The sequence below is a fragment of the Rutilus rutilus genome (assembly GCF_951802725.1).
Source record: "Rutilus rutilus genome assembly, chromosome: 12".
In the NCBI taxonomy this organism is placed as follows: Eukaryota; Metazoa; Chordata; class Actinopteri; order Cypriniformes; family Leuciscidae; genus Rutilus; species Rutilus rutilus.
In genome coordinates this window covers 30,254,118-30,275,590 of record NC_140217.1, presented here as the reverse complement: position 1 = coordinate 30,275,590, position 21,473 = coordinate 30,254,118, and the positions used below count along the sequence as shown (strand labels likewise).

The window sequence follows — 21,473 nt, the reverse complement described above, 5'->3', positions numbered from 1 at the left end:
TTCTGTGTTTAACGTTAGGTGGCTCATGTGACCTTTCCAGTATGGCAGGCAGCCAGGCACGCAGACCTTTATCAGGTAATCAGCAACATAATAACATAATCTGAATATGCATGCTACTCCCATATAGTAGGCAAAAAAACAGTAAGTTAAAGGTTTGTAGTTTGTCAGAATTAACAGTATTCATAAAACAGTAGGCAAAAAGTACCCAGATGACCTGCTGCTTCTGGCTTCTGAAGTGAGCATCCAATGAACACTTTACTATCCCATGAGACCAAAGGAGAGGATCTGTGAATGGCAGTGAACCAAACATAGTAATTACTTATCCAAAAGAAATTCCTCAGAGAGTGATTTTGGATGCAGCATGTGATCCTGAAGACCTTGATTAACTTGTTTAGGTTGCCTTCCTTTTATAGTAATTTTCTTTTCCATCTACAGGTTTAGTTAATGATTTAAACGCAATCGCTCTGTCTGAATATGCCTACTTTCTCCCGTGGCGTCATGGGATGGTAAAGTGTCCTTCGAATGTGCACTCCCAAAAACTTGATGGAAGTAGTAGGTGATCCGGGTACTTTTTACCTACCTCGAATATGAATATAAATTTGGACACTACTCTTTTGGCCTACCTTTTTTTCGCATACTATGTAGTATGAAAGTAAGCATGTTCAGACGCAGCGCATGTCTTCAAGTTGCTTTCATTTTGAGGAAATGAGATCTATGAGAGCAGCTACTCAACCAATATTGGCTGGATGGGCGTGGGATTGCTGGGATTGAAGTTGGAGTGTTTGTTTGTGACTCTGAGTGGTAGATCTCATCTTTTGAGCATCTCTCAGATATCTTATACAAAGCAGACATGTTCTTTCCTGCTGCCTGAGTACCTTCAACTCATTGTGGTGGGTGTGAGAGAGAATAAGGAGAGAATATAGTTTATCAGGGCGCACAGTCACGAGACGATAGTTAGCAGAGCGTAGGTTGATTTTCGTTGCCATGCGGGGAACAGGAGATAAGAGGTGCCTATTTGTGCCACAGAGTAGTTGGCCGGTCGTTACCCCGATCCCAGGAGGAGAAGGGAGGGGAGACTGAACCAAAGTCAGTGAAGCTATGTGATGAGTGGTGGATTTAAAACGGTCTCCAAAATTAGAGGAAGGCCTTTTCTATATCTCCCCAGGCCTTTCTTGAGTCCTTCACACGGGAGGCCTTGAATCATCATCTGTTAAATAGTCTGACAAAGCTGCTCCACCACAGCTCCCGGTCAGACCCTCACAAGGAATTTGGAAAGTAAACCACAGGTTTAGGAAGTAGAGTACCTGAACTCCGCAGACTAGACAGAGGTGCCCGGAGTCTCATATCATACTCTGAAACAAGAAAAACCCTCAGGTCAGGGAATACAATTAAAGGGAGAACTAGTTAACTAGTTTAACCTCTTACTTGCCCATTGAAAAGAAACAGGACCACAAAACGAACCACAAAACAGGGAGAAAAATAAACAGCCACCCTCCTCCCTACATGGGTGTCCGTACAGTAAGCAGGAAGACTAGATTTCTTGTACACATAATGACTATAGTCAATGTTTACTTGATAACACACTGAGCATGAGTTGGCAACACAAAGTACATTTTTCACTAGCTGGCAGTTTACGTCCAGACGGCTTAAATACGCTCCGCGGGAACACCACCACCGCTTCGCCTCTTACGACCCTAACTCGCTCCACATGTGCGCTATTAGAAGAGACAGACGGGAGAACAACACAACACTAAGCAGCATCACATACATAAATAAAAAAAATTATACATAACATTAGGCTTTAAATTAGCCTTTCAGAGCCTTTAAAATACTTTTCCCGACTGCAAACATCAGCTTGACATGATGTGAGTGGTGACTCTTGGTGCTTTCATAAACCCTTTTTAAGGCTTGCATGAGAATGACCTTTGCATTTGACCTGTTAAGCCACTTTAGGTCCTTCACGTATATAATATGCATAAAATCTGAGGAATAAAATTACAGAGATGTTTGATGAGCTGTATGCTTAAAGGGATACTCCACTTTTTTCGGAAATAAGCTCATTTTACATCTCCCCCAGAGTTAAACAGTTGAGTTTTACCGTTTTAGAATCCATTCAGCCGAACTCCGGGTCTGACGGTACCACTTTTAGCATAGCTTAGCACAGATCATTGATTCTGATGAGTCCAGTAGCATTTCTTTCAAAATGACCAAAGAGTTTCAATATTTTTCCTATTTAAAACTTGACTCTTCTGTAGTTAAACCGTGTACTAAGATCGACGGAAAATAAAAAGTTGCGATTTTCTAAGCCTATATGGCTAGGAACTACTCTCATTCCGGCGTAATAATCAAGGAACTGTGCGGCTGTACCATGGGTGCAGCAGGCGTAATGATATGACGCAGCGCCTGAAAATAGTCCCCAGCTCGGTAACTTCTTCCAACGTGACCGGGACTAAGTTTGTCTAACCTATTAGACCTATTTTCAGGCGCTGCGTCATATCATTACGCCTGCTGCACCCATGGTACAGCCGCACAGTTCCTTGAGAGTAGTTCCTAGCCATATAGGCTTAGAAAATCGCAACTTTTTATTTTCCGTCGATCTTAGTACACGGTTTAACTACAGAAGAGTCAAGTTTTAAATAGGAAAAATATTGAAACTCTTTGGTCATTTTGAAAGAAATGCTACTGGACTCATCAGAATCAATGATCTGTGCTAAGCTATGCTAAAAGTGGTACCGTCAGACCCGGAGTTCGGCTGAATGGATTCTAAAACGGTAAAACTCAACTGTTTAACTCTGGGGGAGATGTAAAATGAGCATATTTCCGAAAAAAGTGGAGTATCCCTTTAACCTTATTAGTAATAAATTGATTCTGGTTATTTTTGACAGTTGGGTTTTTATAGACGATTATATTTTTTCTCAACACAAAATAATGTTTTATTAATTAAAGTTCAGGTGGAGCATGTTCAGATAATCAGTCCAATCAGTGCAAGAGGAGGCCTATATGACTTACCTCTGTTCCACAACAGTTTCCCGGCATCCCTCCTCCACCTCGACTCCTCACTCTCAATTCTTCCTATCCCAGCCTTTTGTATGGCCTGGACAAAAGTTTGTTTACTACATGTGACAACATGCCCCTATAACAGGAACCTGTTTACTGACAGTGATTTGAGAAGAATACTCAAGGATATTGTTTTGAAAAATTAAATGCTAAGTAAAGTAAAAAATTAAATAAAAACATTCTTTAATGGACTGACTTTTCAAAAATAATAATAATTATTAAACAATTCTGAAATTTAAACTAAATTAATTTACAGCAAAAAAAAAAAAAAAGTTTATATGTATGTATATGAATCTAAGCTTAATGTAACCCAAAGTAGTTTTTTTTGGTTTACATAGGCCTATATAAATTTGTGTAAGTTATACATTTTTTGCCATACTAATTATACTCAATCTAAAAAAATATTGCATTCCTTTTATAACTACTTTCTAAATCCCATATCAACCTCGACAAGTTGAACAATACAAGGATAGAAATGCTCTTTTTAATTCTCATATGCAACCAGATGCATATGAAAAATAATGCGATCATCAACAATAAACTGCATATAAATCAAAACGGTCCCCGAGTGAAATGTCATCAATGTGTGTTGATGGACTCGATCTAACGTTACTCCATCTATGTTTTGATCATCGTACTGAATCTGATCCAGATCTAGTCTTTGACAAAAACGTGATTTTCTCAGCTTTTTGCTCAAAGTGTTGCTTTTAAAAAAAAAAAACTTACCCACATTCAAGTGTTGATAAACAATGCATGCATGAAGCTAAAATAAAACAGATTTTTTTGTTTAAAAGCAGAGGGTCTGTTTTTTTATATATATATTGCATTTGAAAATGACCAAAAAACGCTAGCTGGCAACTTTATTTAAAAAAAATGCTGGCGGGGAGAGAGTTAAATTCCAAAAAAAATGAAGAGTAATCCCTTACTTAATTTTTTTCATGGGAAAAGTAATTACAGTAATGTATTACTTAGTAATGCATTACACCCAACACTGTTTATTAAATTTAAAATCGTCTGTGCTGAAATTCACAGCAAACAATGCGCTTTGGGCATGCTGACCTAAAAAAGTAGTGTGTGTGTGTGTGTTTGTGTCTGTTTTAGTGTGCAAATATGGGTCTAAATCAGGGCGGGGTGCTGTACGCCTTTTAGATAAAGTTCAGTAAAAGCTTAAAAATTAATGCCTGTCTTATCAACTCCTGTCCCCTCTCTATTTCTGTCTGGGTATTAATACTGTGGGCGTTTCCTTGGAAGTGTGCCCTAGCTGATATGAGTTTCGGTTAGCTTTACTGTAAGTGTTACGAACCAGGTGTCTGCCTAAAACACAGTCTACATTCTATTCACGTCATTCAATTTGGGACAGTGTTTTTGAACCAACCAGGTCTACTAGTCTAGATCTGAAATATAATTCTGTGTTATATAAGCGTTTTAAAGTGTAGGTCAAACTATAAAACGTTGTCTTTTTTTAATCAGCATTAAAAACTGAAAGCAGTACAACAACTACAAACACTACCATAAATCATAAATACCTTTAAAATATATATTTTTTTTAAAAACACACACGCACACATGCATTACGATAATGAGACGTAATGTGCGTAATGGTCCTAAAGTAGGAGCTGATAGCCATGTGGGCCTTATTCTGACATGTTGCGGAGTTTTTCTTCGGGCGACCCAAGTTCAAGCCTAGGCCTGTCCCCTCTTTCTTTGCTTTCTGTCTGTTGTCTGTTGTCTATTGTCCTGTACCATAAAAAAAGGACCAGGGCAACAAGTTAAGCATAAAGGCTAAACTTTAATTCGTTATTTTACAGCTATATTATGAAATATAATGATTGTGCTGTCTTTAAACAACCATTTATTAATGTTGCCATGAGAAGGCCAATGTAATTAATCTTGGTTGTGTCACACTGAATTCCTGTATGTAACATTAGTAAATACAGGATGTTAGAAGTCAATATAGTGCTATTAAACTCAGTCGTCCCATGCATCACGTGGAAAAAGTGTATCTCCTCAGTTTAGCTCATGCTCAGAATGTCAAAATGTCAGTGAAACGGATGCACAGATCTGGGCAAATGGAAAGGAATGCGGTGAGGTCAGCACAGGTATTTACTGGAACAACATACAAAATAGTTAAGTGTTTTTTACTTTCAAAACATGGAGGACACCCATGGGCTCGGCTCGTTTTGAAAGTGAGATTGGGGATGCATTTGCAGGTGGTTGTGCAAGTGGCATGGGGTGGTTCTTATATGGGGCGGCCTGTTCGCATGTGTTTCTGAGTAAAACCACATTGTCCTCTCTACTGTCTCAGCAAAGAGCCCAGGTATCTGCATAGACAAACCTGGATAGAGCGCACAAACAGAGAATGAGAAAGTCTCAGTGTAGGGGGGGTGAGGTCAAAGCTTCCTGTAAAGCGGTAGAGCAGGTGCAAAACCAAACACAGACACATACATTCACACATGAACACCATATATATGTTGAGCTCCAATGTACAAATTGGAGGGCCATTAAATATCTTCATGCAGAGTTGATAACAAATAGTTTGATCATATAAAGCAAATCATTCATTTGATAGTGCAAATGCAGAGATGACAACTGATCAAAAAGCCACTGAACCACAAACCTCTTCTAAATAACTTGCAAATTGACTCATATATCAACATTTTAACCAGCTCAGAGAAGAAGTCAGTGATTCAAAATGTGAGAAAAATCAAGGATGAAATAAATAAAGACTTCATTTCATGGAAGATTTCATTTATACACAGAACCAAATTGTGGTTTGGTTTTTAAATATTAATTTTCCCACTATTTGTTTGCAATATCCCCTCTCCTTTAGTGGGATATAGCCTGCATATCTCAGTATCTCAGTAGACCTCGTTATATTAGAAGTTCCTAAATTAGCCAAATCATGTTTTGCATTATATCAGCACTTCTGTACAGTATATAAACCATTGCGCCTATGAGATGTCCTCATTAAATATAATGGGACCAACATGTTTGTGTTGATGCTTGACATGTAAACATGTTATGGTGTGTGACCTGAAATGCAAAATATATCACTGGTCTCTCCTGTTCATTTAACGGATTCTATATAGTTAGTGATTTGGTAAAAAAAAAATTAAATTGCTCGTAGTGCGCCTCACTTATTTTTCTCACTTGAATGTCTTTTGACTTTCCATCCCAGAATAACCCTTTACTGTACATTAGTTGGTAAGGGTGGCACCAGATAATAGCGTGTGCCCTGCCTTCCTTATCTTTCAAATACACACTCTTCCTTTACGTGACTCTGACAGCAAACCATTTTGCAAGCTAAATTGTGGCATTAAGATATCAATCATTTGTACACACAACTTAGGGATTCCAAATGAAATCATTGATAGATTTGTTCGTAGAGAGAAGCAAACAACTGTTGATGCAGTGAGAAGAGAGGAAGCTCAACAGGAGGGGCTTCAGAGTTGACAGCGTGAACTTAAAGCTAGATGTCACTCAACGAAATCACACCTTTGGAGCTCGCAGTCGTCTGCAGGTGGTTTGAATATAGATTTCTGTAGTTCTGCTTTTCATTTTTTTTAAGTGGCCAGCCAGAAAGTGCAAATGCATGTTATGTGTCATTTTTAGATGAGCACTTGGTGCCTGGAAACGTATTAGAGGAGGAAAAGTTATGCTGATGTGACAGGTAAGAGACCTGCATGTGTTTAAACTTTATTTGCTATGTTCAGTTACCATATAGACAACTGAAATTTCTGCCACATCGCAGGCTTCCTGTAATATTATTGTAACTTAATAGGTCAAATGTATTCAAATGATCAAAGGTGGAAGTGTAATGTAGCATTTGATTTTGGATTGAACTATTGGTCAGACTTTGAATCTTTCTGAGTAAGATTATTTGGTTTTATTAGTTTAGTATTACAACAAAATATATATATATAAGCACGTCAATAATCTAGCTTGCTATTTGTGTGTATAGCATTAAACAGTGAGAAAAAAGTGAGATTTGCACTTTTTAGTCTTTCAGCTGCTTTTATTCATTCTTTATGATGGATAAATAAAAGCGTTTAAGCTGCAAAATATTACCCAGAACTTTTGGAAGTTAGTCTTTGAGATTGTTCTGCATTGCGATGATTTGGTCATTTTGACTGAAATGTTTCCCAAGAGCCATTTAAGTCAAATATAGGTCAGGCAAATTGTAGGATGAGAATAGCATACCGTACTTACATAAATCACCCCTAGATCAGACAAACAATTCTAATTTTAGCTTCAGGAAGTGGATGAGTTTCTTCTGTGTGCATTTTAATAGAGCACTTCCTTGTCAGCTGAAGGGTTACCATAGTGATCCAGCCCAGATTGAGTGCAGCATGGTTTCTGCGGTAGCATATAACGAAATGGTGAAGATGTTTCGGTATGTGTTGAGTTCATAAAAAAAAAAAAAAAAATCCAGAGAAGGACAGAAACTGAAAAGCCATTTAATGTCTTCTCGCTCTAGAGGAACTGTTGTGACCTATTTGTAACTGGGGGACTGTGCAAGTACTTTTACTGGCGGGGGTAAAGTAAGTCCTGCATTGCTGAACCTATTGGACTAAGGACTGTTGTGATACTTTTTGGTTTAAAGGGATAGTCTCTTCCACCCAAAGTTACAATTGTATAATTTATTTACAGTTACAATTGTAATATAGATATCTACATAGTTACACTGTATTACACAGTAAAGCCCCTGGTTAGCATGCATACTGTAGTGTAATTTTGAAACAAGCCTGTTCTGAAACCATTGATATTCAATATTCCAGTTTCAGAACTGATATTCTGTCTCATCCTCATTATTCAGATGTCTCAACATCCGCACAGGAAGCTGGAGAGAGGGAGGAAGAGCGCACAAGTGGGAAAACAGCCATTTAATCAGCCTTTGAATAAAAAGAAGAGTGAAGAGAGTATACTCATATTTTTCTTTCTTTTTTTACAAATATATATATATGTTATTGTATATCAGTGTCAGAAAGTGGTTTTTTTTATTATTAATTCTTTGTTAAGGGTTGATATTTGGTCCGATGGATTGATTTTCAGGGGCAAATATTTTTTTCTGTATGTAAAAGAATGGCTTGTCCATTTATTTCCAAAACTAATTAAATTGCAACTAGAATGCTTACTCCAGTGTCTGAACCTATACAGGCCTAGAGTAGAATATTATGAAATAATTAAAATGTCAGATAAACATTTCTGTTTTGCTCTGACATTTTTCATCTGCATTTTTCACCAAGCCGTGGTTCATTTCTGACCCTGTTGTAGGCTATACTAATTCCATATGGTGTTTCTAAACACATAATTTGTCTGGTCTGGTGTGATTTGATGATTGTTGTGATTGGCAGGTGCCGTCGCCAGTGACCAGGTGAAACGAATACTAAATCAACATATTCGCAAGAAGCTCAGGTTACAAACAATAAAAACCTGCCATTACTGTCTCCTAACTCCTTACTGAGGTCAGAAATATTGGTCCCCTTGGTAAATAAATATTAGCAAAGCAGGCTATGAAAATAAATCTGCGTTGTTTATCCTTTTGATCTTATATTTAAAAAATTAAATCATAAAAATCGAACCTTTCATTGACAAACCAATTGAAAATGGTGGGAAAATCTTATTATGAAATAAATGTTTTGCTCCAATACACGTTGGCCACAATTATCCTTTTTATTCAATACTTTTTGCAGCCTCCATTTGCCAAAATAACAACTCCAAGTCTTCTATTAATGCCTGATGAGTTTGAATATCACCTTAGTTCACCCCACTAATTTTCTGTAGGGTTCAGGTCAGGAGACTGGAATGGCCATGGCAGAACCTTCATGTTGTGTTTAGTGACCCATTTTTGTGATCATTTTTTATGTTTGTTTTGGATCATTGTCCTGATGGAAGATTCAACCACGGCCCAATTATAAGATTTCTAGCAGGGGCAATCAGGTTTTGATTTTTTTCATCTTGTGGTATTTTATCGAATCCATGATACCATTTATCTGAACAAGATGTCCAGGACCTCGAGTCTGGCAGAAAAACATTTAAGCAGTATATTTAACGGTGGGCATGAGGTACTTTTTTAGCCCAGTGTGCACTAAACCAAGTGCAAGTGTGTTTGCTGCCAAAAATATATTTTTTTAGTTTCATCTGACCATAGAACCCAGTCCCGTTAGAAGTTCCTGTAGTTTCTGGCATGTGAATATGCTGGAATTTGTTTTTGGATGAGAACAGAGGTTTTTTTTCTCAAAACCCTCCCAAACAACTTGTGGTGATGCAGGTACCGTTTGATATAGCCTATTTGTTTTGAGGCTTTCTGACACCAAGACTCGACTCATTTCTGCAATTCTTCAGCAGTGATCCTTGGAGAGTCTTTGTATACTCAAACTATCCTCCTCGCCCTGCATTAAGACAATATAGACATGTCCTCTTCCAGACAGATTCGTATAGCTGATTGGAAATAATCATTGCCCTGATGTTGGATCAGCCCTTTTTTTTTTTTTTTCGAAGCTCAACAATCTTTTGCTGCACATCAGAAATACAAAGTTCTGTCATGAAACACCAAATGGCACATGTTGATAGGTCCTTAACTCAATATACATGCGATCACATCATTCTCTATAGGGCACAGCTGATTGGATCCTCCGTATCGGTAGCCAATGAGCTCGCTGCTCTACCTTTTTAAATACTTGGTCAGCATTTGCTGTTGCCCTCCACCTTCCCCAGCTCCACCTGTAAAGATCTGCTATGGGTAATTCATGTATGCTATTTTGTACAGCAGCAGCATGTCTTACTTTCTTACAGCAGCGTGTCCTGTATGTATTGGCAGTAGCAATAACCAACAGCAGCAAAAGCAGGATAGCATATTTTGCCAAGACCAAACTTATCAACATTGATTATATCAATTACCATGCTAAACACTTTGAGAGTTGTCATGACAGAACTATATTTTTATATATGCTGAGATTATTGTGTGCACATCCCAACATCTGGCAGGTGCTGGACAAAAAGGACTACTAAATAGAAAAGATTGAAATGTCCGCAACACTGCTTACTCCCATATTTTAATTGAAGAAGACCCAGTAGGGTCGAAACGTTGCTTTTTTAAAAAAATTAAAATATGGGAGTAAGCAGTGTTGCGGACATTTCAATCTTTTCTATTTAGAACTATATTTTTACCCATTGTGATTGATTATTTAGGGAATATTTATACTCAGGAAGTCATGGCTGGACAAAGTTTCATGTTCTTAGTCACCATGGTGTGCAAAAAAAAAAAAAAAGTAATATGAATGGGAATATACTTCAGAGACATTTTACTCATAATAATTTCTAGGGGTTCTGTTAACTCTGGCCAACATGTATTGGGAAAAACATTGTACATTTCATAATGTAGTTTCCTCCCACTTTTAATTATAATTTTTTGCTTCAATGACAGGTTCGGTTTTTGTGATTTCTTTTTAATGAAGGATCAAAAGGATAAACAATTCAGATTTACCAAGGGGGGCAATAATTCTTACCTCAACTGTGTACACATATACTGAAGGTTGCATTTTAATTGTGCATTTTAATTGTTTTAATTCTAATTTTAATTCTTGTTTCTCAGGAAATCTGAAAGTCAGGATCCACAACAGCTGCGTGCATCTAACACACCTGACTCTTATTTTGAGGAGGAAAATCCAATAAGAAGAACAGGTGACACATGTACATTTTCAAATAAACATGTGAGCTTGAAATGAGCAAACATCGAAGAGCTTATTTAACAAATATAGTCTTCATGTGTTTATACTGTAAACATAAATTTGTGTGTGTGTGTGCATGTTTTTGAGAAGCCTCAGAGCCAATTCTAAAGCTGCGACCAAAGAGAAGTGTAAACTCGAGACAGAACCCACTGCAGTGTAAAACCAGTGCGCCCCCTGCTGTCAGAGCATCTGACTGTATGGGTGTGTATTAACTTAAGTGCTGTTCAAAAGTGTCATATTTTTCATCTCTATCATAAACATAAAAAGCAAAGATCCTGTGGTGACCTGCTGTTTGCATTTTGTAGAGGTATCTTTCAGTTCTGCTCCAGTGTACAAGAGAAGTTTATCACCAGATAAAAGGATGAGCCATCAAAAGCCACAGACCTATAGCACATCATCATTCAAGGTCCGTTATTGGTTCTAAAATGATTAATATTTAATTGATGTGAAGCTGCATAACAGTGTTTTTAAATTGAGAGAAAACTTTTATAAAATTTTATAGAAATAATAAATAATTAAAATAATTAATATATATAAAAAGGTATCTTATGGTCACAAAGCTTCAAATACAGTAGTAATGTAATTTTATTACAAAATAAAATAACTTTTTCCTGTTTTAAGATATTTTCATATGTAATTCATTCCTGTGATGGCAAAGTTAAAATTTCAGCATCAATACTCCAGTCTTCAGTCTCACATGATCCTTCAGAAATCATTTGAATGTGCTGATTTGGTGATGATGAAACATTTCTTATTATTACCACAGTTGTAAATGGTTGTGCTGCTTAACAATTTTGTGGAAAACACACAAATTTTGTATTTATTATTGTCAATGTTGAAAACCGTTGATCATTTATTTGAAATAGAAATCTTTTGTAACATTATAAATGTGTTTACTGTCATAAAACCCTGCTGCTAAGAAAAAAAAAAAAAAGTATTACATTTTTTTTTTTTAAATCATACTGACCCAATCTTTTGAACGGTAAGTGTAGAAGGTAATGCTACGATAAGCCTGCACCCTGCTCATTGCTAATTGCAGCTACTTTTCCTCAGGATGAATTTCCTGTACACATTGACGTTCAGAACCCCATCGCCTTGTCTGAATGTCCTGCCGCTCATTTTCAGCCACTGCATACACGGGTCTTTACCATGCATTCATCACCTATTCTTACAGGTAACACACACATTCACTGATCTTTAGAGCAAAAAAAAAATTGGTGTAAAGAAAAAGTAAGTTAGTGTAATTTGCACTTTCTCTTCTCACAGTCCCAGAACATTGTGTAGTGATGTCTCATAGGCCTTTGAGCAAAACCCAGTCGGAACCTTCTTTTATCCAGCATTTTACGCACATACACACTCAGACTCTTGTGGTTCCACACCCCATGTACCATCAGCAGTGGCCACAGGGGACATTCCAACGACACGCTCCAAAAAAGGTGAGGCGAATGCAAATGTTTTTGCACTCAAACACACAGAGTTCTTTTTCACAAGCTCTATCTCTTTATAAGGTACCTGTTCGCTCAGTGTGGCCTGTTTCTCCTGGAGAGCTGGAAAGGGACAGACAGAGAGCAAGAGAAGCAGTAAGCGTCCCATCTCAAGCTCCGCTTTATAACTGTTGCAGTGATACCCCGGGAGAACTGCACAGTGATGAATATTGGGATTTGCAAAACAAAAAATACCACCGGAAACTTGCACGTGTGCAATCCACTCCAGACACCTTTGACAGAACTCTGCCATCACATTTTACCTCACCTCTTGCCTGGAATACAAGGAGCAAACCAAAATACACCACAGGTAGGAGGAAAGAGGGTGTCACAACAAAACATCCACTAAAACGCCCTGGGGAAAATATTTAAGAAATATTTGAATGTTTTTGCATAATTTATAAGAAGTCACTAATCAAATAAGGAAATTTGTTTAATTGAGCATGTGAATTCCTTTGTACAGATGGTCAGGTGTTCTAGCTCCCATTGAAGCAAAAGATCATCAGGATTTAGACAAACTTGAAATCATGCATCTCAAACACTACTGTCATAAAACAGGGTGACATGCAAAATACCAAACAGTATATTCTAAGTACTAAGAAGTTAATATTAAAGTGCAAGTTCGCCAAGTTTCAACCCGCTTTGTATTGTTACAATGTCGGTAGTATATGTGAATGAACAAAGTTTACTCTATATTTGTATTACCTAGGCCGAGAAATTACTGTTTATTTGACAGCTCCAGGTCTTTCGTGAAAACTACAGATTATATTTTGCATTTTTGCATCCCTGCCCACAGAGGGTTAACAAAACGGTTATTGTAAGAGTAGGTTAATCAGTGAAAATTGTATCAAACTTTGTCTTCTCTTTAAACAGCATTATGATAAAAATGGAACACTATGGCAACAGCTTTATTACCTATACACGAAGGTGTTTTGCTTTGAGGGGTTGGACAGGAGGCGTTCCTTGTTCCTTTTCTTCTGAATTAATTTGAAGGAAAGTTGGCTAAGAAGTTCAGTATTTCCAACTCAAGCAAGGCAGTATTTGTCTCTGTTCAAGCCTATTTGACTCCCTCAAACTATAGTGTTGCCCAATGGCAAATCAAAAACAGCCCAAAAGTAGGCCAAAGACCATATCCCAAAATATGGCATCAAAATATGCCATCCCCCATACTAAATTTTTTTTTTTTACAGTCACTTTTATACAAATTGAAAACCACTATATCATGGGGATTATAAATATAATTTAAAAGCTCCCTACCAGTGGCCCTCCTTCACAAAACTTAACTTCCGGCACAGTTTTATCATTGGTATAAGATAAAAATATTTCAATACAAGCATTTCAGTCAATCTAATTTTTGCAATATGTCAAAACTTTAACCTGCAAGGGAAAAAATCAACCCGTGGCAACAGTTTAAATGTAACCCAATTCAGTGGGAAAACCGTAAACTTGGCAACCCGTCCTATCCAATAGGAGCAGACTAGGAGTGGCCTTGGATGGCAACATGCCCAGTGCATTATGGGTGTTGAAGTTTTCCTACCTATTTGGCACAAGGGTAAACAACAGCTCTTTTTCTCTGTGTTCTCTAGTCAGGTAGCACTGATTTTAAAGAGAAAAAAGAAGGAAAACAGTGTAATTGACAAAGAAATGTAAAATTGATTAGATAGAAAAGTACAAGTTAATAAAAGTATTTATACCACTAAATGACAGACTGACTATCTGTCCGAAACGCACAAACACAGATAAGCGGAGTGATAGGAAGTCCCAGTGTTGTTGGACTGAATATCAGCACTCTTGTAACTGTTGTATAAAATGCATTTATACTGTATATAGTATGTATGTGTGTGTGTGTGTGTGTGTGTAGGTTTGGTGTTTGACTCTCTTACGCTGAATCGTGAGTGTGACTGTGGAGATATCAGCTTTCACCGTGAACATGACTACAGAATTTGGAGTATCTGGTCAAGATTGCAGCAGTGTGGCCTCAAGGATCAGTGTGAGGTAAACAATGCTGAACAAATCATATAGCTGTAACTATTATTGCAGTGGTATTATTGCTTACATTCATGTGTGTGTGCTTGTGTTTTAGTTAGTTAAAGGCAGGCTGGCCACTTCTAAGGAACTACTGTCAGTTCTTCGTTCTGGGCTCTTAAAAACCATATCAAATAGTTCCTGCAGCACAGCAGCACTGCAAATGGCATTCGGCAGTGTGATCGAGCTGGCTCTGCATGTGGCTAACGGAGAGCTAAGGGTGAGATTCCTATTGTCCACAATTCTTTCTCCTATAACCACAAAGATTCTCACTTCTTCTTTTTCTGACTCAACCTTAGAATGGGTTTGCTGTGGTCACACCCTCAGGACACCATGCATCACATTCTCAAACAAAGTGAGTTGCACTTTACAGCATCAACATATGGTGTTCACAGCTACTTTCACGTGAAGTAAAAGGGGATGTTCAGCAAGAAAATATATTGAATAATATTTAATATCTTTTTTTATATAAACTTCAGTAGCAGTAATAACACACACTACCGTTCAGAAATATGGGGTCAGTACGATTTTAAAAACTTTTATTCAGCAAGGACACATCAAAATGATCAAAATAAAAAGTTAAAGTGACTTTTATATCATTGCTTTGCCATCACATGAGTAAATTACATTTTAATTCTATTAAAATAGAAAACGGTTATTTTAAATTGTAGTGATATTTCACAATATTGCTGTTTTACTGTATGATTGATCAAATAAAAGCAGCTTTGATGTGCAAAAGAGACTTCTTTCAAGAACATTAACATCTTACCCGACCCCAAACTTTTGAACGGTAGCTTATGTAGGTAAATATTGCTGTATATTACTATGTATGTATGTGTTTTTTTTTTTTTTATATAATGTACATCAATGAAACTTTCACAATAAGTCCAGGAGGGTTTTTTTCATACTGACTTTAAGTAGCACTATAAAAAACTGATCTCTCTCATTGTGTCTGTTAAAGTGACTCCATTATGTTTAATTCTGTGGCCATTGCTGCTAAACAGCTTCAAGACCGAACAAAGCATAAAAAGATCCTTATAGTCGACTGGGTAAGACACACAAAAACACAGTATTTGCCTTTGTGGATTTATTTCCACACTTACACATATTTCCACTTACTGATAAAGGGTATTTGACCATGAGATTTTACAACCCCATTTCCAGAAAAATTTAGACATTTTGTAAAATGCTATAAAATTCACAATCTGTGATTTATTTATTTATTTTTATTCTCTTTAACCTTTTTTTAACTGACAAAAGTACAAAGAAAAGTTTTCCAATGTTTTCACTGAACAACATAATTGCATTTTGTAAATATAAAACATTTTTGATATTGATGGCTGCAACAGATTACAAAAAAGTTGGGACAGAGGCAAATAAAAGTGAAAAGATTATCCAAGTTAGATTATTCAACTCCTTTGAAACAGTCCACAATGAGCAGGTGAACTGGTAATAGTATCATATTTGGGTGTAAAAGAGCTTCTCAGTCTTTGCGAGCAAAGATGGGTCATGGCTCACCACTTTGTGCCAAATATCATGAGAGAATTGTCAAACAATTCAAAAATCACATTTCTCAATGCAAGATTGCAAAGAATTTATGTCTTTATGTCTGTGTAGGGCAAGGCAGGAGACCTCTGTTGAATGTGCGTGACCTTTGAGCCCTCAGATGACATTGCATGAGAAACTGTGTTAAATTCAGCCACATTTAAGAAAACCATTTTCACTTAACACAGCCTGACGCTGCATTAAGAAATGCAACTGGAATCTCTGTTACGCAAGGAGAAAGCTATCAGTTCTATGCGGAGATGCTGCCGAGTTCACTGGGCCTAAGATCATCTCAGATGGTCTAATACACAGTGGAAATGTGTGCTGTCGTCTGATGAGTCCATGTCTCAGCTTGTTTTTGGGAAAAAATGGACATCGAGTTCTCAGTCCCAAAGACGAAAGGGACCAACCAGATTTTCATCAGTGACAGGTGCGAAAACAAACATCTGTCCTGGTATTGGGGTGCATCAGTGTAAACTGCAAAATTTTACAAAATGTCCCAACTATTCTGGAAATGGAGTTGTAGATTTAGATACAGTATATAGTGTATATTGTACTGTGCCTAGTCAGGATTTCTTAAGTTTTAAGCTTCACCTGATTTCTGATCTCCTTCTTGCCTTCAGTAATCACAATTTAATTTGCCGATAATTCGCCAAAAATGACACGCCTCAGCTTTTTTGTGTGTGTATGAATCAATGAAGTTTCCAAAAGGTTTGTGTTTTTATTAATCATTGCACTCCCCTGCACTTTTGTCAGGATCTTCATCATGATAATGAAACTGAGCAGATGTTCTACACCGATCCTAATGTCCTCTATATATCTCTGCATCACTATGATGGTACTGGAGGACCCAACAGGGTTTGTTTTGTGTATATTCTTCTATGAAACTATAAAGTGTGTTTGATATTTGAGCAAAGCTGTGCTTTCTTTAAGTGGCATACTGCTATGTCTGCATGTATATGTAAACTAACTGAATGTATTGCAGACAGGATCTGACGGAGGGGAAGGCTATAATGTAAATGTGGCATGGTCAGGAGGGCTGAGTCTTCCAATAGGAGATGCAGAATACCTAGCTGCATTCAGGTAATATTCTGCAGTCATTTTAGTGTGTTTAGTTTCATTCTAATCTCACGTTAAAGGGATAGTTTGGCCAAAAATGGAAATTCTGTCATCATTAATCACCCTTATGTTATTCTAAACCTGCATGATTTTCTTTCTTCTGGGAACCTGTTTGCAGTTCTATCTGGTGCCACTATTAAGTCTACATGTACTAATTAATCAAATATTGTGTCTCTCTTTATAGAACCGTAGTTATGCCTATTGCTCGTGAGTTTTCCCCAAATGTGGTGCTGGTTTCAGCTGGTTTTAATGCTGCAAAGGGTCACTCAGATTCTCTGGGTGGATACATGGTCTCAGCAAAATGTACGTATTAAAAATACAAACTGTGTAGAGTTTGTGTCTTCAATTTCCAAATGATAGTGCAATATTTATATATATATATATGTATATATATATATATATGAAGAGTTAAGATGCAAAAGCCTCTAAGTGCCATCTGAAATTTTCTTCTAAAATGATCATTTTTATCAAGCTCGTATATTTAAGGTCAGTAATTTCACTTAAATGACAATTAATAGGTAATTTCCATTGCCATTTAAGTGAAATTACTCAACTTAAATATACAAGCTTGATAAAAAAAATATTCTAGAAGAAAATTTCAGATGGCACTTAGAGGCTTTTGCATCTAAACTCTCTCTCTCTCTCTCTCTCTCTCTCTCTCTCTCTCTCTCTCTCTCTCTCTATATATATATATATATATATACATTATGAAATATTACTCACATTTTATTGCTATTTAGTTTACTGTTAACATGTTTACATAGTACTGTAATAATGTATGTATTTAATGTATGTAATGTTTTTTTGTTTTTTTTAATAATTAAAATAGTTTTTATTGATCATTTTCCATACTGAATAACATATTATTTTATTTATAATCAACTTCTTTTTGTTGCCTTATTAGCTCACTAGGTTTTGCAAGAGCATTCTATTATCTGAGCTTGAGAGTGTTTGTGCTTGTCTGCATTTTCTTTCTCTGTAGGATTTCCCCTAAGAATAAAAATAAGAGTCCTTCAGATGGGAAGCAGAAGAGCTTATAATGACTTTGCATTTTTGTTGGGACTCAAACGTTATTGGCTTAATCCTGACTGTTATGCCCATGTCAGCTATCGTGAATGTGTCAAGTCATTAAGGCTCTCATATGACACATGTTAAACTTATATCAAGAGTCGCTGATGTTTTTGTAACTAATGACTAATGTGACCTTTAGGGTGTGACATTTGTGTCGGTATGTGCCATTGACCGTAAATATATGTGACCGGTTTATATGGTTTTATGTGAAATTTCTCAGGTTTCGGGGTCTTGACCCGAAAATTAATGGAGTTGGCAAAAGGTAGAGTGGTGTTGGTGTTAGAGGGAGGTCATGACCTCATATCCCTCTGCGATGCATCTCAAGCCTGTGTCAGTGCTCTCGTGGGAAATGAGGTGTGTGCTTACAGATGCCAACATGAACATGCTTAACACAGTGGGTATTGCATGAATTGAGTATTGTTTGTTTCTGCAGCCTGAGCCTTTAGCTGAGAAGGAACTACAGAGGAGTCCCTGTGCCAACGCGATCGAATCTATGGAGACGGTGCTGCGTTTTCAGAGTGAGAATCGCTCAGTTTGTGTTGTTTATGTTTATTTTCTGTGGTCTTGATGATCTTTTCTTTTCACACTACTCTCTGTCTCCCTCTCAGGCAGGTACTGGCATTCATTGTCTTATGGAAAAGGAGAAAGGAGATACTCGGCGGGCACTGAAGCTGCTTTAGTGCTGGATGGCCTTACTATGAACGTTCCAAACAGAAGCCGGTAAGACAACAGCATAGAGTGCAACATTCAGAAAATTCCACTCATTTTCTCCATAAGGAAATTGATTTTTAATAGTAACTTTTATAGACAGACCTGCTGGGTATATGCTTTTGCTGAAGCCATCAGTTTGCATTACTATTTTTATTCAACTTACTTTTTAAAGAATCTTGTGTCATAGTGGAATTCCTGGTAAAAAACTACATTACCCATGATTCTTCAAAAATCTCCACCAATCAGATTGTCACGATGAGCAAAAGAGCTCTACAGGGAACACCCTCTCCCATGAAGCACCGCGATGGATGTAATCGAGTCTCGCCACACTATAAAAATACTTAAATATTTGTATATATCTGCATATTTTGCACTGAACTTAAAATATATTATTTCTGTATATAATATGCAACTTCAAATTAATACATTTATATTTCTCTATTGTTTTTAATTCGATTATGTCATTCACAATGCCTCATAGGATTGTAGTTTTTTCTCATAAATCCATAAAGTACAAATAAAGTAAAGTCTTGTTTTTCAAATACATTTTTGCTTCAAACTTTGTAATGTGACTGGTTGCTTTTGTTCATGGCTTATAACACTTTAACAAAGACTTCTTTTTTTTTTAATCCCTAACCCTAACTGTTGCACTCTATGAGCTTTCAGTATTAGCATATTGAACGTGGTTAGAGATGAACTGAAACTAACACAACTATTGAATATATTGAGCTTGCTCTTGCTTTGTATCTGCTTTGTAGTTTCCCAAATGAGCCAATGGAGCATGATGAAGATGATTTAATGTAGAAGTCTTACTCCTTTTTCTGGGAGACTTCATTCCTCTCCAAGCAGAAGCTGGACATCCAGACTGAAGCTACTGTAATATTACTTTGTGAGACAGGAGACAATCCTCAGGAACTAAGATGAACAAAAGAACTTTACTGTCATAATCACATCTAGTGTGTGATTTATTCAAATGCTGACTCATTTTTTTGATTTTGCAATTATAGATTGCACATGAAGCCTCTGAGAAATGTCAATCAAGGAGATCATAGTGGAAATGTATGAGAAACATTAAGTGAAATGTGTTTTCACAGCTCTTATCCAGAATTGTTTTTATAGGAGTTTGATCATCTGTATATACCATAGAGGTATTTACACTACCGTTCAAATGTTTAGGGTCAGATAGAGTCTTTTCTAAAAAAAAAAAAAATTAATGCTTTAATTCAAGGATGCTTAAGCTTTGTTTTGTAGCACGGTCAAAAATGTAGCACGGTTTCCACAAATATTTATATTTATATATATATTATATATATATATATATATATATATATATATATATACAGTGCTTGCAGAATTATTAGGCTCGTTGATTTTCTGATCATATTTTTTTTTCAGGCACATTTTACCAATTCCAAACCACATTAATCGTAATAACTACGATTCATTTTGTATTTAATCATTTATAAGTGATATATAATTGTTCATGAGGGCTGGAAATGAAAAACGCCTTATGAAGTGTGCAGAATTATTAGGCACGTTTTCTTTTACAAACAAAATAAGCCAAAAAAAAATTTAACTCAGATTTAAAAGTAAAAAATTATGAAATGCCCATGAGAATGATGCAATACTAATGCAATACTAGAGATTGCAGTTAAGGCATGACCATTGGAAAGTGAAATGCTCATTGAGTCAGCAGGGTCAGACAAAAACAGGTGGAGAAGAAAAGACACATGTTAACTGCAAAAGAATGAAGAATGAAGGTGAAGAATTAAGTGTGAAACCATCAGGAACCCTTTAGTCTCCAGCGCCACCATTTTCCAGAACTCCAACCTACCTGGAGTCTCCAGAAGTGCAAGGTGTCAGGGTCTCAGAGACTTAGGTTAGGTAAAGAATCCTAAAAAATGCCCCCCCTCTTAATAAGAATCATAAGCTGAAGTGTGGTAAAATACATGAAGATTTTATATAGGCTTTATAGACAGACAGATTGAGAGTGACTCTTTAAGGACCAGCACCACATCCTCTTCTACCACTATTTGAAGAATTCATCTTCTAGAATATGTTTTAATAAGTTTATTTTTAGTCCATCTCCTACCCTGAAGACCGTTTTGTCCCAAAACGTATTAAAACGTATATTAATAGATTTTTTTTTTTTTTTTTTTTTATATTTCACAGTATTATTCTTTTACTGTATTTTTGGTTAAATAAATACAGCCTTGATGAATATAAGGGTTCTTTGAAAAAATCGTACTGACCCCAAAACTTTTGAACAGTAGTGTGAAGGGTTACCGTGTGGATTGTTAAATGACTACAATTTTAGGTATCTAAGTTTTATATTCAAGTCTTTAAAATGACAGTAGTCCTCTGGCCTTGGCGCATTTGAAGGGTCTTGACAATTTATTTCTAAAAGCTTTTGTTAATTGCACTTTATATTCATCCATTTAAAAATGTAAAAAAAAAAAAAAAAATCCTGAGACATTTTACATTGTTTTTTATTATTAATATTGATTTCCCTTCAATGAACATGTAAGGCTTGACTGTAAACTACATATATAACAAACACAAAGAAAAGGGTACAAAGTCCTTTTTGCTATGTCAGTTTGCAAGTCCATTTGGGCTGATATTAATTTCTGAGGATTATTCTTTAAATTGCTCTATTCAAAACTTTTTGTGTGAAATGCCATCATATCATTTGCCTGGAATTTTATGTTTTGTAGGCTTTTCAGTTTTCTTC

General features: G+C 36.5%; 1 protein-coding gene across 2 annotated transcripts; it reads left to right on the top strand.

The window, feature by feature from the left end:
- The first annotated feature begins 6,344 nt into the window (after positions 1–6,344).
- On the top strand, positions 6,345–21,426 carry hdac7b (histone deacetylase 7b). 2 transcript variants are annotated; one of them, XM_084424872.1, is made up of 21 exons: positions 6,345–6,577; positions 6,670–6,727; positions 7,874–7,976; positions 8,412–8,472; positions 10,652–10,740; positions 10,878–10,988; positions 11,093–11,193; positions 11,841–11,961; positions 12,054–12,223; positions 12,296–12,581; positions 14,133–14,266; positions 14,355–14,516; positions 14,596–14,651; positions 15,258–15,345; positions 16,598–16,699; positions 16,827–16,924; positions 17,145–17,263; positions 18,252–18,385; positions 18,465–18,549; positions 18,640–18,751; positions 19,501–21,426. In XM_084424872.1, the coding sequence occupies exons 3-21, from the start codon at positions 7,874–7,876 to the stop codon at positions 19,544–19,546; spliced, it is 2,178 nt and encodes a 725-aa protein (XP_084280998.1). In that variant the 5' UTR covers positions 6,345–6,577; positions 6,670–6,727; the 3' UTR covers positions 19,547–21,426. The 2 variants fall into 2 exon arrangements, with proteins under 2 accessions (XP_084280998.1, XP_084280999.1); XM_084424873.1 differs by lacking the exon at positions 6,345–6,577 and having other exon boundaries at positions 6,584–6,727.
- The last annotated feature ends 47 nt before the right edge of the window (positions 21,427–21,473 follow it).

Bases quoted from the DNA above. Each gene is read 5' to 3' on its own strand.
- hdac7b (XM_084424872.1), top strand. From the start codon at position 7,874: ATGTCTCAACATCCGCACAGGAAGCTGGAGAGAGGGAGGAAGAGCGCA. The intron at 14,652-15,257 runs GTGAGTTGCACT...TGTCTGTTAAAG, and splicing joins GCATCACATTCTCAAACAAA to TGACTCCATTATGTTTAATT. The intron at 18,386-18,464 runs GTGTGTGCTTAC...TTGTTTCTGCAG, and splicing joins GTGCTCTCGTGGGAAATGAG to CCTGAGCCTTTAGCTGAGAA.